Source organism: Synchiropus splendidus, chromosome 3, assembly GCF_027744825.2.
Source record: "Synchiropus splendidus isolate RoL2022-P1 chromosome 3, RoL_Sspl_1.0, whole genome shotgun sequence".
Classification (NCBI taxonomy): domain Eukaryota; kingdom Metazoa; phylum Chordata; class Actinopteri; order Syngnathiformes; family Callionymidae; genus Synchiropus; species Synchiropus splendidus.
Window position 1 is genome coordinate 11,644,889 of NC_071336.1, and position 16,494 is coordinate 11,661,382.

At 44.8% G+C, this 16,494-nt stretch overlaps 2 protein-coding genes across 3 annotated transcripts; one reads left to right on the forward strand and one right to left on the reverse strand.

The window, feature by feature from the left end:
- The first annotated feature begins 278 nt into the window (after positions 1 to 278).
- Positions 279 to 6,390, forward strand: si:dkey-183c6.7 (urea transporter 1). 2 transcript variants are annotated; one of them, XM_053860337.1, is made up of 8 exons: positions 279 to 484; positions 1,210 to 1,399; positions 1,673 to 1,801; positions 1,868 to 2,057; positions 3,185 to 3,332; positions 5,628 to 5,762; positions 5,960 to 6,009; positions 6,109 to 6,390. In XM_053860337.1, exons 1-8 carry the CDS (start codon positions 370 to 372, stop codon positions 6,289 to 6,291), a joined length of 1,140 nt encoding a protein of 379 aa, XP_053716312.1. In that variant the 5' UTR covers positions 279 to 369; the 3' UTR covers positions 6,292 to 6,390. The 2 variants fall into 2 exon arrangements, with proteins under 2 accessions (XP_053716312.1, XP_053716313.1); XM_053860338.1 differs by lacking the exon at positions 5,628 to 5,762.
- A 144-nt stretch (positions 6,391 to 6,534) lies between these two features.
- si:dkey-183c6.8 (protein O-GlcNAcase) lies at positions 6,535 to 15,672 on the reverse strand. The gene is made up of 17 exons (XM_053861071.1): positions 15,478 to 15,672; positions 14,484 to 14,535; positions 14,087 to 14,184; positions 13,579 to 13,709; positions 13,338 to 13,509; positions 12,352 to 12,450; positions 11,775 to 12,044; positions 11,615 to 11,701; positions 11,076 to 11,527; positions 10,831 to 11,005; positions 10,522 to 10,578; positions 10,365 to 10,450; positions 10,191 to 10,295; positions 9,937 to 10,028; positions 9,675 to 9,861; positions 8,480 to 8,639; positions 6,535 to 8,406 (listed from the first exon to the last, which is right to left on the reverse strand). The coding sequence occupies exons 1-17, from the start codon at positions 15,560 to 15,562 to the stop codon at positions 8,270 to 8,272; spliced, it is 2,445 nt and encodes an 814-aa protein (XP_053717046.1). The 5' UTR covers positions 15,563 to 15,672; the 3' UTR covers positions 6,535 to 8,269.
- Between the last annotated feature and the right edge of the window lie 822 nt (positions 15,673 to 16,494).

A 16,494-nucleotide genomic window follows, 5' to 3' on the forward strand; every position in this document is an offset into this window, starting at 1 on the left:
GTGCTTTCACTATCATCTGATTTATCTATTTATTGTGTTTGTTTTACTACGTTTTTTTTACTACTGCGAATGTCATGAAACTTGAGTGAGTGATTGAATCATTCTCAATGAGATCTGTGGTGTGACTGCGATAGAAGTTTCTAGAATTGAGCATCCAGGTGGTTTGGAAGTCAAACAATGATTGAGTTGAAGCACTAACAAGGAAGGGATGTGCATAGAGAGGGAGGGAGGAGGCAGAGCTGATCCTCCTTCACTTGGGTGGACTTCATTCCCTGAAAGTTTTCCTCGTCTGTGGAGGGAGATGAAGGTGGAGCAGCAGCATTGTGAGCAAGTCATTGGAACTTGAGAGGATAAGTGGACACTCCGAACATGGGTGAGGCCCAGCTGGAAGACATGGATGAGAAAGATGGAGTCTGCAGGAGCTTGCTGAGGAACATCATGCTGCTGACTGGCGACATGGAACACCTGGACTCACACTTACAAGGTGGGATAATGATGTCTGCATGAAACTGCTTTCACTTACATTCAAGTGTTTGCAACTTCCATCCACAAGACACACGATGGCTCGTCCGTCCTGGAATACTACAGTAGTTTCTTTGTCCCTTTACCTTGGAGGCAGCTGCACTTTCTCACACCACCAGAAAGAGACATGGATTTCAGATTTGCTATACTGAGCAATATGCAAAATTGTTTTATTTAACTGAGAGATAAACATGCTACCCAATTTACACACACTCTCCAAACCCATGGCTGATGGTCTTACTCTGCCAAAAGCAAATAGTGAGCTGATTGTGTTGAGCGTAATGAATGAGCAGCTCTTCTCTGAAGTACGACGTTCATCAAGGGAAATGCATGATGAAGTTACAAAACTATACATATAGGATGGATGGGCAAGTTGCCAGCATGAAGGGCCAGTGAGGGGGAGCAGTATGGATGGTGTTACATGAAGGACGTGGACAGGAGAAATTCAAACCACATCAAGATCTGTGTCTGGTGCTTCTGCGACTTCAGGTAAAACAACCGTACATCCAAATAAATGATTATTATTTCAGGAAGCTCCTTTCAGAGCGAACACATTTCAGAAAGCGGATTTACATGAAAAATAATTCCACCGATCAACAAAACAAAGAATGCTTTATCGAATATATGGCGCAGAATTTAGTCTGAATTGGACAAAAAACCTGTGGTCAAGGCTTTGTTCTTCTCCAGACTGGCCTGTGGCGCTGCAGCTGGTGGTCTGGGGCCTTCGAGGGGTCACCAGAGTGATTCTGGCCAACAACCCGCTGAGTGGAGCTCTGATTCTGAGCGCTCTGTACTGGACATCCCCCTGGCAGTGCCTGCTGGGAACTCTGGGAGTTCTGACGTCCACGCTGACAGCTGCCCTCATCGGACTGGACAGGTCCGTAACAGAAGATGCCCACAACAAATGCTCCATCAGTGTTGAATGAGACAGTGTGTCCAGGTTGTTGCAGATTAGTGTATCAGTAGATGAGTTTTTCCAGACCTTGTTATGAGGTTACTGATGAAACCCATCAGCAAGACATGAGTTAGCCTTTAACTGCTGGAAGAGCCACTCAGTAAATGACATCATACACTGTGTGTTCATCAACTCGGAGGCCTGGTGACATCACAGGGTCACACCATCTTCTTTGTTTTGACAACCTCATCTCAGTGCTGAGATCTCTGGTGGTCTCCATGGCTTCAACGGCATGTTGGTGTCTCTGCTCATGGGAGTGTTCAGCTCAGCGGGGGACTGGTACTGGTGGCTGCTTCTGCCCGCCTGCCTGGCTTCTGCTACCTGGTGAGGCTCTCAGTCAGCTGACTGGGGGTTTCATCGTCTCTCTGAGCTGCTCTTTGTGCTCTGCAGTGTGTTTGTGAACAGTGGCCTGAGTACAGTGCTGGCCCAATGGAACCTGCCTGCTTCTGTGTTTCCTTTCAACATTGTGATCATCCTCTACCTGCTCTGCACCGGACACCAACACCCCTACTTCCCACACCACTATGTTCCACCCGCCTGGATGTTGGAGCTCAATGCCACGGCTGTAGAGGGAGTGCAGGTGAGAAGGACTGAGAGGCAGCCCTCCATACATTTCCTATCGCCTCCTCCCCCTATATCTGACTTTCACCTGGCTTCATCCTTTCAAATTTATCAACCACTCTTTCTTAAGGATGAATAACCTGCTCAATGAAACCGCAGTTTGTTGCTCATTTTCAGACATCTTTATAAGGAGATGTGTAGCTGGTGGTCCTTTCTAGTCAGCCACGCCACAACATTCTGCTCAACAGTCACATGACTTGTCTGCTTTATTTTTCAATGCCATTTTGTCTTAAATGTTGGTCACTTATAGAGTGAGGTTTGAAACCTAAAGATGGCCCACGTCAGTTCTAAACCTTTCTCGTCTGGTCCAAAACATTTTTAGATGAACTTATGCTCCATTCCTCACTCACTGGATGATGATTTACACCAATCTTCCTATCGATCTGAAGTATTCAGCACCAAGTCCGGTTATTTCTCAGCGCAATAGCAGCGAAGCAACAGTCGGCAGAGACCAGCTGGGGCCGTCTTCCTCTCCAGAGAGGCATCCAGCTACAGACGGGAACAGTTGGGATGACTCACCTGTTACCTAGCAACAGTCACTGATGGAGCTTGTGAGCTGCAGCAGGCCTAATGAGCCTGAACTCTTAATCTGATAATTACGGTGACGACGCAGTCTTCCAAACACCCAACTGATGTTATTCTTCATCACACTTAGCGAATAGAAACAGAGATTATCGTCTACCTGCTTCACATACGCTGATATTTGGATGGAAAAAATGTTCCATGAATAAAATATAAAACTGAATCAAAGCTATCACTCAGGAAACTTCTTCTCTTACCTGTCCTCTATCTCACCTCCTTCCCTCATCTCTCTGTCTTCTCCCCTCTTTCCTCCCTCCGTGAGAGCTGGGCGCACCTCCCTTCTGCTTCTCCTCAGAACCTCTGTGACGTTGATGCTATTTTTAAATAATGCCTTCGGTCTGCTGAGGATGAATTACGAACACACAAGCACACACACGCACGCACACGTTCCCATAGAAACAACCAACTGGCACCAGTGTGGATGATTCACAAAGAGAAGTTACCCACTGAGAACAATGCCCAGCGATTCAACGAAATCCCCCGCTTGTTGTCCACCTCCTTCAGGTGATGCTGGGCATTCCTCTGGGAGTGGGCCAGATCTTTGCCTGTGATGCCCTGGGCCCCTCTCTCATCATTCTGGCGGCTGTCCTCCTCTACTCTCCCCTGCTGGCTGCTCACGCTCTTCTTGGCTCGGCCATGGGGACGTTGGCTGGTAAGTCATGTGACCCAACTCAAGTGCCCACCCTCAGTCGTGACCACTCGAGTCATCTGGTGCAGTAACTCCTTCTTTCAATGAATTCTGACAAACGAAAAGGAACAAAGATCCCATCGGTCGCTACTCTGACTCACTGTTTTCACTTGGGATCATTGACATCTTTTGGTTCATGTCATGGGTATAAAACTGCACTAAAGTATTGCGAATGTCATGTGACATCACATGTCCTGCTCAGATTTAATAGTCATCTTTGTCATGTTGGTGAGCAGCAATTCTTGTTCTTGATCAACCTCTTGCTTCGTGAGCCAACATATCGTTAAATGACTCAGGCACTTTGGAGAAGCTACACAAAGAACCTCCATGATGCAAAGAAATGCCCAGAATGACAGTTTACATTCCACCTTGTCCCCAGACGACTTCAGATTCGGACGCAAACAGGTGGCTGTTCTGCTCAACAGTCAGCACCTATACATATGGAGAAGGAAGGTGCTAGAAGCAGCCAGCCTGGACCCTAAATCAAGACCCTTGATCCTGCCCTGATAAGAGTCAAAATGACATGACATGAGATAACAACACAACAGTCCTGCAAAAAGCAACAATGAAAACAATCGCAAACTCTTCTTGATCCTTGAACATAAAAGCATCCAGCCCTGGTGCAGACAGCAATTTTTTCTGCTTCAGGACCTCCAAATCTTTCAAGTTTCTGTCTACAAAAGATTTATTTTTGTCTTTGTTCTGTGTATTCACACCTTCCGCAGTAGATAAAGGGCTATGATTCTGCCTCTCCCATCCACCATGTTGACTTTCCACTAACATTAGATCTTCAAATTGAGGGGAAGGGCCAACCTTCGACCAGCTGGGTGCGAGCAGCAGAAGTGTTGTGTTATGACCGCACAGTCAGTTTCCTTTAAATCCCAGCAGCTGTGTGGCACTCACACAAGATACACAAATATCTCATTCATTCTTTCATTATAACAGCTACCATATAACACATCTGACAGGTCTACAACAACACTTTTCGTCTGCTACTTTTATTTTCAGGCATTTCATGCTGTTTGCCACCTGCACTTCAAAAGTTGTAATTATGGTTGAGTCATTCCTCAAAAAGAGTCACTGAAGCAGGTGTAAATCCTCAGAGAACACAGTGAAAGCTGACGTTTGAGATGGAAGAGTGAATCTGCTCCGAGTTTATCAGTGCTGACATACACCCCTCAGTGTTTTAATGTGCTCCCTGTTATCCAAATTGCTCAAAGAAGAAAGGCTCAGCAAGGTCCCGCAGGTGATTTCATTGAGCCTTTTGAACAGGTTAACACACAGGAAGTGTGTGCAATAAAACACTGTGGTTCTCGGAGTAATGGATCAGGTGGGATAATGAACAAGAAAATGATGCGCAGGTTTAAGTTTGGGGCTGAACTCCGGAGCCTCTGCTCTCCGCTGAGCTCAAGGATAAAGGATAAAAACAGAATAGAAACTTTGAAGAGACACATCAAACTTTCTTTTAATACAGGGAGTGCTGAGGTGTCTCAAATGCAGGGATGCCATGCAGGGAAAGTTACTCTTAAATGAGGCTGTTGCGTTGAACGAGTCATATGTTCCTCTTGGATGTCTGTAATTCAGAATCAGCTGAGAGCAAAAGGCCTCGTGTTCCACAGCCTTCACCGAAGATCAGATCAGCTGACCGCCTCTCTCAGTTGCCCTGACCTAGATCTGTTGAACAGCAGATAACTGTTGATGCCAGCCTGTATGTATATTTCTGATCTCGCTGATAATAATGAAGACTGCAGGATGTAAGTATTGGTCCAGATAGAATGTCTTATTTTGACTGTGGGTGAAATGTCAGTGCTGGTTGTCCCCGCAAAAGATTCGACTATCTGTGATTTAGCACTGACCGCAGGCTGATATCATTCACTGTGTCTCATCTCTGAGACAAAACTGTTGATGCACTGCATGTACAAAACCGCTTGTTAAGACACCATTATGCAATGACCGAACTTGACGGGCAGAAATCTGTCTGGCTGCAGATGTCATGTCAATAACTCCTGAAATGTGTGGTGTTTTATTGAATTAGCTTGCCTTATGGTTGTTGCCTAGGAAACAGCCACAGCATGCGCTTGCTCTGGTTGACCTTTTATCACGACAGTGTGGATCATTTTTATCTCCAAGTAAAACAGGAAAAAAAGAAAAATATTTGTCTATATTTATGGTTTTACTTTCAAGGTTATATGTAATTATGACACCACCGTGCGTATGGATTAGATACTGAATTGTGTGTGTGTCTGTGTGTGTGTGTAGGTCTGTCCCTGGCAGTGCGTCCTCACTTCCTGTATTCGGGTTTGTCTGGGTTTAATGGTTCTCTTGGTTGCATGGCAGTCGGAGGACTTTTCTTCACCTTCTCCTGGAGAACTCACCTGCTGGCTGTAGCCACCGGTAACACAAATACAGCAAACCTGTAGCTCTTTTGGGAAGCTGCGAGACCGCAGTGGTCAGTAGCTGTTGAAAGCTTGATGCGTTTTTGGGGAGTTTAGAAATGCCCAAGAGCCTCTCAAAAGAGCAGCAAAAGGCGTCATATTCACCAGGTGTTCCGGCTGATCGGTGAGTGATTGGTTCTGTGTCTGTGTCCCCAGCGTTCCTGTCTGCCTACATGGACATAGCTCTGAGTAATCTGCTGGGAAAAGTAAGTCTGAGATGCCCTTCCGTTTGTCTATGATGTCAGGGGGGTGTCCTTGAAGCATTTCACACTGGCATCTACTCCTCCGTAAATGTCTCATGTCAGGTGGGACTCCCAGCATGCAGTTGGGCCTCGACGCTGACGTCCACACTCATGCTGCTGCTGGGTGGAAGTTTATCGACATATCGAATACCGACTGACGAGGTCCGCGCTCCAGAAGTAAACCTGCATTGTCAAGCTCAGTGGCGCGGAGGGAAAGCGTCACGGAGAGGCAGCAGTCACGTGTGACACCTGGCTTCTCCAGAGACGGGAAGAAAATGTGATCCTCTTTTTGGGATTATTTAGCTCCATGCTCGTCTCTTTGTGGAGACAACTTTGAACCAAACTGTGTGGCATATTTTCTTAGCTTCAATTAAAAAAAAAAAAAAAAAAGCAGAACCACCTCATCTGGCTCTGGTCTATTATTTTATGATTGTATTTGTAAAGACAGAAAACTTGATTGCCTTTTGAAGATTTAGAAGAAAAAAGGAAAATTCATCATAAATGAGTCAAATTGTTTTATTGTGATGACAACAATGCGAAAAAAATGACTTAATCTTCATTCATATCAAGTTGTCCTTTACACGGGCAGTATTTTTAGTGTCACGTGATTGACAGTAACACATTAAATCCTGGAGGAGTTCAACACTGCCACCTGGAGGACATTCGAGGTGAGCCGTTTTCTTCTGGAGTTTGAATCTGAACGTACCGCGCGCCGAAGTGACTCAAATTAAGATGAGAGCTTTCACATCAAATAATTTTACATGACTTAATGTACTTATTTCTTTCCAGAATATCGGCATTTGATCTCATATTCAGATGTTATGGAATAATTTAATTTTGTAATTCAAATCATATGTTTTTGTTTCAATTTTAAGAAACGTCATTCAACAGAGAGAAGCTTGAAAAATTGACTACTGTTTTTTTTTTTTTTTTTTACTTCCATTAAACTAATCCTACTTTGGATTAACAAGAGTGCCACCATTTGGAAGATCCAACAGAATTAAATGTTGAATTGTAAATAGAAATTACTACGAAGGAATCTACCACTGAAGAAATTGATGCGTGTTTGGAAGCAAGCAATCCTATTGTTTGTTGGTGAAATTGGGGGGGAAAATACATTGCGCAGTAAAAATAATTTCTTGTCTTGTTCTTTCTAACTTCTTGGGCAGAGACTGAAAAACACTTGAAATCTAAGTTGAAGAAAAAAAATACATGTCAACACATCCATGTGCTTACGAATTATAGTAACTCCTATTTCCCACTTCTGCATTTATTTCATCTTATTGGTACACATTGTGGCACACTTGCGGTGACTTTATATTTCCACGCTAAATTGTTGCTGTTAAGAAAGAGTAGAAAATCGACTGAATATCAGACCAAGCATAGTAAAGTTAATAAATCATAATTCTCATATTAATAAGTAACAGTAAGTAAAATATAAACAGTTGAAATATAAAAATGAACATTCTCGGTTTAACAGACTTTAGTTGAAGTTGTGCTTCGTTAGAGTGTATACTTTTTCATGCGCACAAACACACACATACACACGCGCTCGCACACATACAAGCACACATACAGGCATGCATGTGTTACCTAACGGTGAGGACCCAAGCGCTATGTATGAGTGTGCAGGATTGCATTTCTTTTTGTTGGTATGTAAGTGCTAACGTTAACACTCTCTAGTCAGCCTAAAACAAAAAAAAAAAAACATCTTTTTTTCATTGAACTGTCATGCTGTTTTCTCAGTTTCATCCTATTTTTGTTCTGTAAAGAACTCTTCATGCACATAAAGTTTCATTACAACTAACCTGCAAACACAGCAGTCCAAAACTACTCTTGGAGGTGAAAGCAGAACTCAGCGTCAAGGTCAGAAGTGCACAAGGTATTATTGATTTTTTTTCTTATGTATTGCTCTTTTCTCTACTATGACTTGTACATTATTGCCATAAATGCTGAGATGGAAATTTGATAATAAATTCAACCGCAGTTTAATAAACACTTGAAAGGCCTCTGATATGCACTAAAGTGGTGAGAAAAGATATATGGCCCCGAAACCGCTGCACCACAGCGCCACTGACTCTGAGAAATTCACTTAAGTTCATAGTAAGTTTTCCTGTCTGGATCATATCGATATGAGATCTGAAGTGCGATTTGACCTTGGCTCTTCAACCTCCCCCTGTGTGTGAGTGTGTGGGTGAGTGTGTGTACATGTGTGTTTGTGTTTTCACAGCAGCCTCCCCATAACCACGCCCTCTCTGTTGCGCGCTTCTCCTCTCAGGATCTCCAGGAAACCCAGCTTGGTCAAGAACTCCAGCCTCTGACGGTCAGTGGGCTGGACCTCACAGAACACACCCTGAGAACCTACGCAGACACAAGTGAGCAAAGTCACAGGCCAAATTCCCTGATAACCTTCACCCGTCCATCTGCAACTCACCGTTGGCCTTGAGCGCAGTGAGGAGCGCGGTGAGCAGCGTACGGCTGACACTGATGTCCACCAGCTCCGGCAAGGCATCCAGCCTGAGCTGGGAGGGGAAGTGGTAAAGAAGGGAGTCGGGGTACTCTCCCTGGTCTTCCTCCATCAGCTGGATCAGGTCCTTCAAGAAAGACACATTTAAAACACATAAATAAATAACTTGACAAATGATATATTTATGGAAATTTCTGGTCGATCTCGAATATCTGTGGTCAGTGGAGAAAAGCTTCTCCACTGAGGGAGGAATAAAGACAATGTAACGTAATCTAGTCAAGCGCCTCTCCTAACAGTCCACTAGAGGTCGCTATGTATCTGACGTGAAATTGGCTGAAGCCTAAAAAAAGCCAGCTCAACATGGTGCGCGTTTTCTTGTCGCAAGAGCAAGCTCTTATAGAACATCTTAAACCATTATTGAGTACAATTATTCAACGAATTTATTTGTTGATTTTTTTGGCAGCACAGTTAGTTGCAATTGCCATTTACTGAGTAGATTGTTAGTTAAGTTATTTTATCATATTTATACGATTGTATTTGCTTTGGTGTAAAGAGTGCTACGTTATGTTTTTTTCTTTAATCTGTTGAGATAACTTGGTACATTACTCTACTTTTATATATGCCTTATGGATTGTTTCATGTCAATATGAATAACTGTAGGTTTGTTACTTACTCTTTGTGGAGGCTACTAAGAAAAATAAACACCAATATAACTCATTTTAAGCCAAAAAGCAGACTCTATGATCAGTGCTGAGTTTTCTTATTGAGAGTTCTGGAATTTGTTTTGGTGCTATGGAAACAAACTTACAGTATATCATTAGCACCACCTTGCAGGTGGTTGCAAGCATATGTTCTCTCCCTGAAGTCAGCTGAGAAAACCAAACATGGAAAACTAGGAAACACATTATGGTCCAGATCTAATAACCCATGAAGCCACCACCACCGCAGAAATAAACACAGGTATCAGATGCTAATATGAGTCCAGGAGGACTTTTTCAGTTATAATCTAAGGTTAAAAACAGAGTGTGTCTACTGATTTGTGAACAATACTCTTTTTTCACCCTATATTCTTGGGTCTAACTTTGATCTACAGCCAAGAACACTACTGTCCCACTTCCTTTATTTTAAATCTAGGTGCAGGAGCGAGTCCTCATCCACATACCGGCACGTTGGAATGTGTGTTGGCTCTTGATGGGTACTTGTCCCTCATGGCAGGCAGCCAGGTAGCCTGGCACCTCTTGGCAAATGAGCGAACATCCAAAACGCCCAAAACACAGCCACACACACCCAACTCGTCCTCCAAAATGAAGCTGTACTCCGGACACAAGGCCAGACAGGGACCCAGACACCTGGAGAGACACTCAGGCATTAGCCCAACTAGGTACGTGCAGATGTTGTCGGCCTAGAGGACGGTAAACACACACCTGTCGCCAATAATATCTGGGTGTGTAGTGCCGGACTCAGGACCCCCTTGTGTCCTCAGGTGAAGCTGGCGCACCATCCGGTACAACTCGACCTGAACATACATCATAATGAAATACACTGTGAAATCCAAAATGCCTATCTTATTCTGACAGCTAGTAACAGTCAAAAGCTATACATATATACCATGCTGAAATTGAACTTAGTCACAGTATAAATTGAAGTAAATGATCAGCCCAAAGGAGCCTCAACCTGCCTTGTCTTTGCTGTGGTAAGGCCTGATGTTGTAGAGACGAGAGGTAGGGAAGAGAGGCGGCGGGTGCGTGAAGAGCTCACTGTTGCCACCTATTGGAAGAAGCATCTACACACAAGCCCGACCACATCACCGTTAGCAGCAAATGAAAACAAAACCACAAAGAGCTGCTCACACCTGCACCTCTCCGGACACACCGCCTTTAAAGACCCAGGGCTCAGAGTCCCCTCCCAGCAGCTCCGCCCCAGTCGCCTTCCCACACCCTGGAGCACAAAAACACTCACTGGTTCAGTGACGCAGGAGGAAAACAAGCATCCGAGGAGTGTCAACCTACAGTGAAAACAGTTCCTCCAGGAGCCCATGGTGGCGCTGTCACTCAGCACTCGACCATCTGAGGGTTCATCAGAAGAAAATGAAGCATCAGGAAAAGTACAGTATCACTTGTGTTTCATTAGCAATGCTATCATGCTAAACTGACAACAACACGGCGATACTTTCATTATTAGCTGTGACTAGTTGTACTTTTATGGGAAAGAGTGGTACTGGTTATTTCGGTGCTAGTACCAGTAGAGTCCAGTACAGTCTTCAGTGTAAATGTCGAGTAGCAGCGGCCAGTCATGTATAATGCGAGCGTCCATCTCACCCAGCCAGTAGATGAAGGCCTTAGCCACGAGAGCTGTGTTCCTCAGATCCCACACATACGGGTAGAGATCATAGAGCACTGCTCTGTTGGCTCCGCCCACCACGCTGCAGTGGAGCTGCGCAATGTCGTCACACAGAGACAGGAACCTGGAGGCGCGACCCCGCCACTCCTCCACCTGAGGATGAACAAGCATGTCTGTCAAGCTCACCTGGACAGAAGTCCCATGAACGTCCAGCCCCTCCCACCTTCTGAGCCTGGCTCTTCTTCCCGTTGGCACAGACAAGGTGGCAGTTGCTCTTCAGCCAGGTCAGATCCTGCAGCAGCTTCTGAGCCGACGACCCGTGCTCATGCGGCAGGTAATGAAATCCCACCAGCAGCCGCACCTGAGACTCGCTCAGTTGACCCTTCCCACCACACAGGCCTCGACCCTGGGTCTTCTGACCTCTTCCTCCCACCGTCGGGGGTCCAGGTCTGAATCCAGGGGTTTGCTGAGTGGACTGGACTGACTTCTTCTTCTCTATTTCTTCCTTATCTTTCGTGGGTGACGGGGGCGGGGAGCAGGAGTTGAGAGGGAAGACAGGGAGTTTATCCACCACAGGGGCGGCTCTAACGCAGGAGGGGTGGTCCGATTTGTCGTGGGCTCTGGTGCGATATGTTGGTGCTGAGTAGCGCTGATCCGATCGAGAACTCTGTCGACCTGAGACCCCATGGAGGATGTGTCATGTGTCAGATCATTTTGATGAATGACGTAATGACAGAGGGCTTCAGTTTGGAAGTGTGCTACCTGCTTGTAAAGGTTGGCTGAGTTCTTCCATCCAATCTCTTAGAGCTGCAGTGAGGGCTCCTTCATCACAATAGGCACCTTCCTCATCTACAACACGAAGGAAGTGATGTCATCCTCACAGCACAATTTTCCCTGATAAATACTTAATGCTTCCTCTCACCAGTGCTGCCGTCTCCTCCCGATCGCAGCCACGATCCCAGTGTGTGCAGTGGGATGTAGTTGGCTTCAAATTCACAGTTAGGGTTGAGAAGCAGACCTCTCAGACGCCCCCTCAGCTCTGGCTCTCGTCCTTTAAAAGGGCCCAGGAAGAGACGGCGGGAGTCGTAGTCATTTGCATGCAGGTTGTCCCAGATGAGTGGGGGACGTTGTAGAATGGCCTCCACCTCAGCCAGGCCGACCATAGACAGCGTCCGAGAGATCACCTTATCACCTGTAGACATGAAGCATCTCTTAGATGAGAGTGGAGGTTTGTGTGTGTGGCTTGTGAGAACCAAGTCTTCACAACCTTCTTGTGAGGACATCTTGCTTTGTGAGGACATTTTGGCCTGTCCTCACAAGGTTCAGAGGGTGAAAAGTAGTTTATTATAATTGGATAGAAGTTCGGTTCAGAGTCCTGGTTATGTCTAGCCATTTGTATTGGATGGTGATGTTAAGGATGAGAGGCTGGGGAAAGGGTTATGGCAATAAGCGGCCCTCACAAAAATAGCAAAACAAACCTGTGTGAGTGTGAGACAAACCTGTCCAGATGACTGTGATGTTTGGATGCAGATCTTCACCAACTGTCTGGAGGTAAGGAGACTTGGAGACGCTGGGGGTACACAGCGACCCACAGTACTCTGTAGACATGCACACACACACGCACACATGAATTAATTATTAACATTGTTGGTATATTTAAAGTCATTAATGGCATTTTTTGTCACTTTGTCACTATGTCTTAATGCTCCCGTTTTCCGGTGTTTTCATATTTCAGAGATGTCATTTTAAATCATTAGGATCTATTTTTGTTTTATCAACTTTCTCTTTATTTGGCCAAATATTAAGGACAATAATTACAATAATGGTTGGCACCAATTAATTACAGGTGTTTTTAAGGAACTACTCTCGATGAATCATATGTTCACATTCAACACCGTATTGAGCACACGCAACCTTCTCACCTAAGCTTAAACATCACAGCGAAAATGCTCCAGTGATGAGTGTACAGTTTGCTGCATACGGACACATAAGAACATTCTTGTGCCGCCATACTGAGGTTTTTTTCAACTTGAATTTTCCCTCCATCAGCGCCATCACAGTTAGTCTTCTTCATTATGGATGTTTTGGTTATGACATCACAATAGTGAGTCCCAGCCCTGAGTACGGTATATGGGACTGTGACAGAGGAAGCCAGCAGAAGAACAGATCACTTCTTCCAGACACTGATGTAACCAGGCAGACTGTAACTTGAGAGGACATCAGCGTCTCCATGCGGTTCCTTTAATCGACCCCTGCAGGGGGGTTCACTTTCAACAGGACACTTGTCTGCAGCTTCCATGTGCAGTACTTGCTGTGTGGTGACACTCATTTGACTCACTGTAGCACATCATTGAACTACTTTAATAACATGCTGTGATGTGTCGCTTGGATGTCTTGTTTGGAAAAAAAAAAGAATATATATATATATATATATATATATATATTCATTTGACCCCACTACAAGACAGCTGTGCTCCTCTCTCACCTGTAGGGCAGAAGAGGAAGACCGGCGGTTCCTCCAGGTATTTGTAAATCTCATTGGTGACTGTGACCTGCGCGTGCGCGAAGGAAGAAAAGGCCTCACTGTCAGCCTGACACATGGAGTGATCGATGTCGTCGAACAGGACAGCGAACGCCTGACAGCCCAGATCTGCCACCTGACAAAAGAATGACTTCTTTAGTTTGGGTCAGATGAGTCAAGTGCGTGAAGGTTTAGCTCTCTGTACTTGTTTCAATTTGCGCTTCAGAAGAGTCATGTCACAAGACGATGAGAAGACAATGTCCTGGCCTGGAGAGAGGGCGTAGACAAACCTCAGACCTCGGGACTCTGCCTCTGCGATTAAGGTCTGCAATTGAGCTGAGGAGAGGAGGGGATATTTGTTTTTCAGCACGACGGCTTATCATTGACTCAAAAATCATTAAAAACTCTGCATCCACGTGATGAAAAGAACCTGCTGAGGATGATGTGGAATCTCATGAGAGTCTACATAAGTCTGAATGACTGTGTTTTTGTCTCAGTTTTCAGTGAGCAAACTTCAAACATCTATTAATGATGGCCTCTATGAAGGCACTCCACACTGCCCTGCCTAAGTAATAGCAGCTAATGTTTTGAGGGTTCAACCAAATTTACTATCCTCTCTCTGCATCGGTGTCACACCTGTGGACGATTCACTAAACTTACTAACAGCACGACAATGCCTGGAAACACTGACTAGGAAGTCAGCCACACCATACCTTCCTCCTCGTGAGAGTAGACCTCTCTCCATAACAGTCTGTGTTTCAGGTCATCCTTTGGTCCATACAGGTATGTGTTTAAACCCCACTGCTGCATCCTGGAACACACACATGCATCACAGGGACTTCAGAAGCCAGCTAGCGCAACCACAAGTTATGAGGTGATACACAAATGTACTTATAAGGAAATGAAAGTCAATGACTGAACACCATTTGGCAGCATAATATTGGCACATTAAAACTGCTGTCTCCATAGAAACAGGTCCTCGCCGGACCCACTCACATTAGTGGGAGTTTTTGTTTTTTTTTGTACTGCTTCACTTCCTGCACAGATGGGGCCACAGCTACCTCTGTCATACAGAAGGAAAACACACAGATAGGACCACAACACACTCACCAATGAAAGAGAACCTTCCTCTGGTCCATTGACCATGGTCGGCCATAGAATCCTGCAGGACATGTACAGTGGTTTTAAACATTAAAAGACAACATCATCAACACGATCCATATTTGGTTTGCTACAGTATGACATTGTTTGTATTTTGTTCTCATGGAGAGCACGGAGCACCGGAGGAGATCCATGACTGCAAGAAATGGTGGACACTCCAGTGCTCCACTGGTTCCTCGCTGTGATTCAGCAGCATCCTTCTTTATCTCCCGCCACTCTCTTCATCCTGCTGCTATTTTTAGAGCTCTCCATGGTCGCTCTGCCTCCTTGAATAAATGTGCTGTGTGAAAGTGGGTCATACTGGTCATAAAAACAATCGTATCCTTGTGGGCGCCACAGAATGGGTTGAGGGTAGATGACATGGTGGTGTAGACATGTGCGGAGTCTGTTTGGGGGAGATGGCACGGAGTATTTGTGGACAACCTGAGCCGGAAACAACGGAAACATCTTCAATGGAAAGACTAGTATAAAACGATGTAGTGGTGTGCGAAATGGCTGCAGTGTGCTATTTACTGACCACAACGTAGTTTTTATTTTCTGTAATTGTATGTTGAGTTTCCACTGTTGCCGTTTTGCCTATCAAAATAACAGGTTTCTGAGGTGTTTGGAATGTCGAGGTACATGGATGAGATAGTCGAGCACAATGAGGAGATGGTGGCCCAGTTGAATCAGTTAAGAGTTTCTCAACATGTCGACATCCTCCTCCTCTTAATTGCCTTAATTGTCGCGCTCGCACCATCACCTGTCACGGCCCTGTGACCACCGTCTCCTCCTCCTCCATCACCTTCACCGCTACTATCACAGCGCTCGGCTTCAGCTCCATCACCTGACCTACTGTACAAGACGTCGCCCACACAAAAGTGGGTCAATCGCTGGGCTTCTGAAAAACCAGCTGCCGTCACGTGATCCAGCAGGTCGCGGATGGAGTCGGCCGCTGTCTTACCTTCCACGACACCACAAAGGAAGCGCTGCCTCTGCTCCACCCTGTGGCCCATCTTCTCCTCCGTCCTCTCCTCCTGCTCCTCCATCAGCCCTCTAATACCGAGCGCAACAGAGGCCGTGTGTGTGCGCCGATCCTCGGTCAGGTTCGCATCATGCTCCTCGGTGCATCTCCTCTCCGCGGGAACGCGATGGTGCCTTCAAGTGCGCAGCGGAAACTCGTAAATGTGAACAGCGAACGAGGAAATACGTCTATTAAAAGATTAATTGAAATCATTAATGCGCAAAGAAAACACACATTTTGGGAAATAATGACGTAGAGAAGAATCTTTCAAAAATCATTTTCTCACGAGGGAACGTTCCGTATTAAAGTTTGGGCTCGTTTTGTTTAAAAATAGAAAGCAAGTGGGTCTCACCAGACTTTAATTTATTGAATTAAATAAAAATAAAAATAAAAAACATAAATATAATATAATAATGATTCAGCAGTCAGAGTAAGCAAAACTCGAATCATATAGACAAAATATATGTAGAGAAATAACAACCAAAATATGAAACTCTATTTGAATTTTTGCTGTTCGCAGCCGTCTTCTTTGCATCTGTGATGACATTTGGAATCGAAGTCATTATGTAAAATGATTTTACATGTCTATAAAATGTAGGCTGTTGCGCCAAGTGCACAGAGGAAACTCGTAAATATCAACACCACGTGCGGAAGTAGGTCTATTAAACGACTTATTGAAGGATGAAGTCTAAAATTTGTCTAAAATACTGAATTAATAAACTTAAACATGTATACTATTACTGAAAATCTATAGTTGGTTGTTTTTTTTTTTCATTTTATCCTTTATTTACCAGCTCTCTGCTGTATTCTTCTTGCGGATGAAAACAAACATGAAAACACACTCCCTCACTTTCACTGTGAAATGTTTGGCACATCACATCTATTATTTATACACCTTCACTGGCCATAAATCCAACTCACAGCTGAAATCCATCCAGTCATGCAGCCATAAATTAT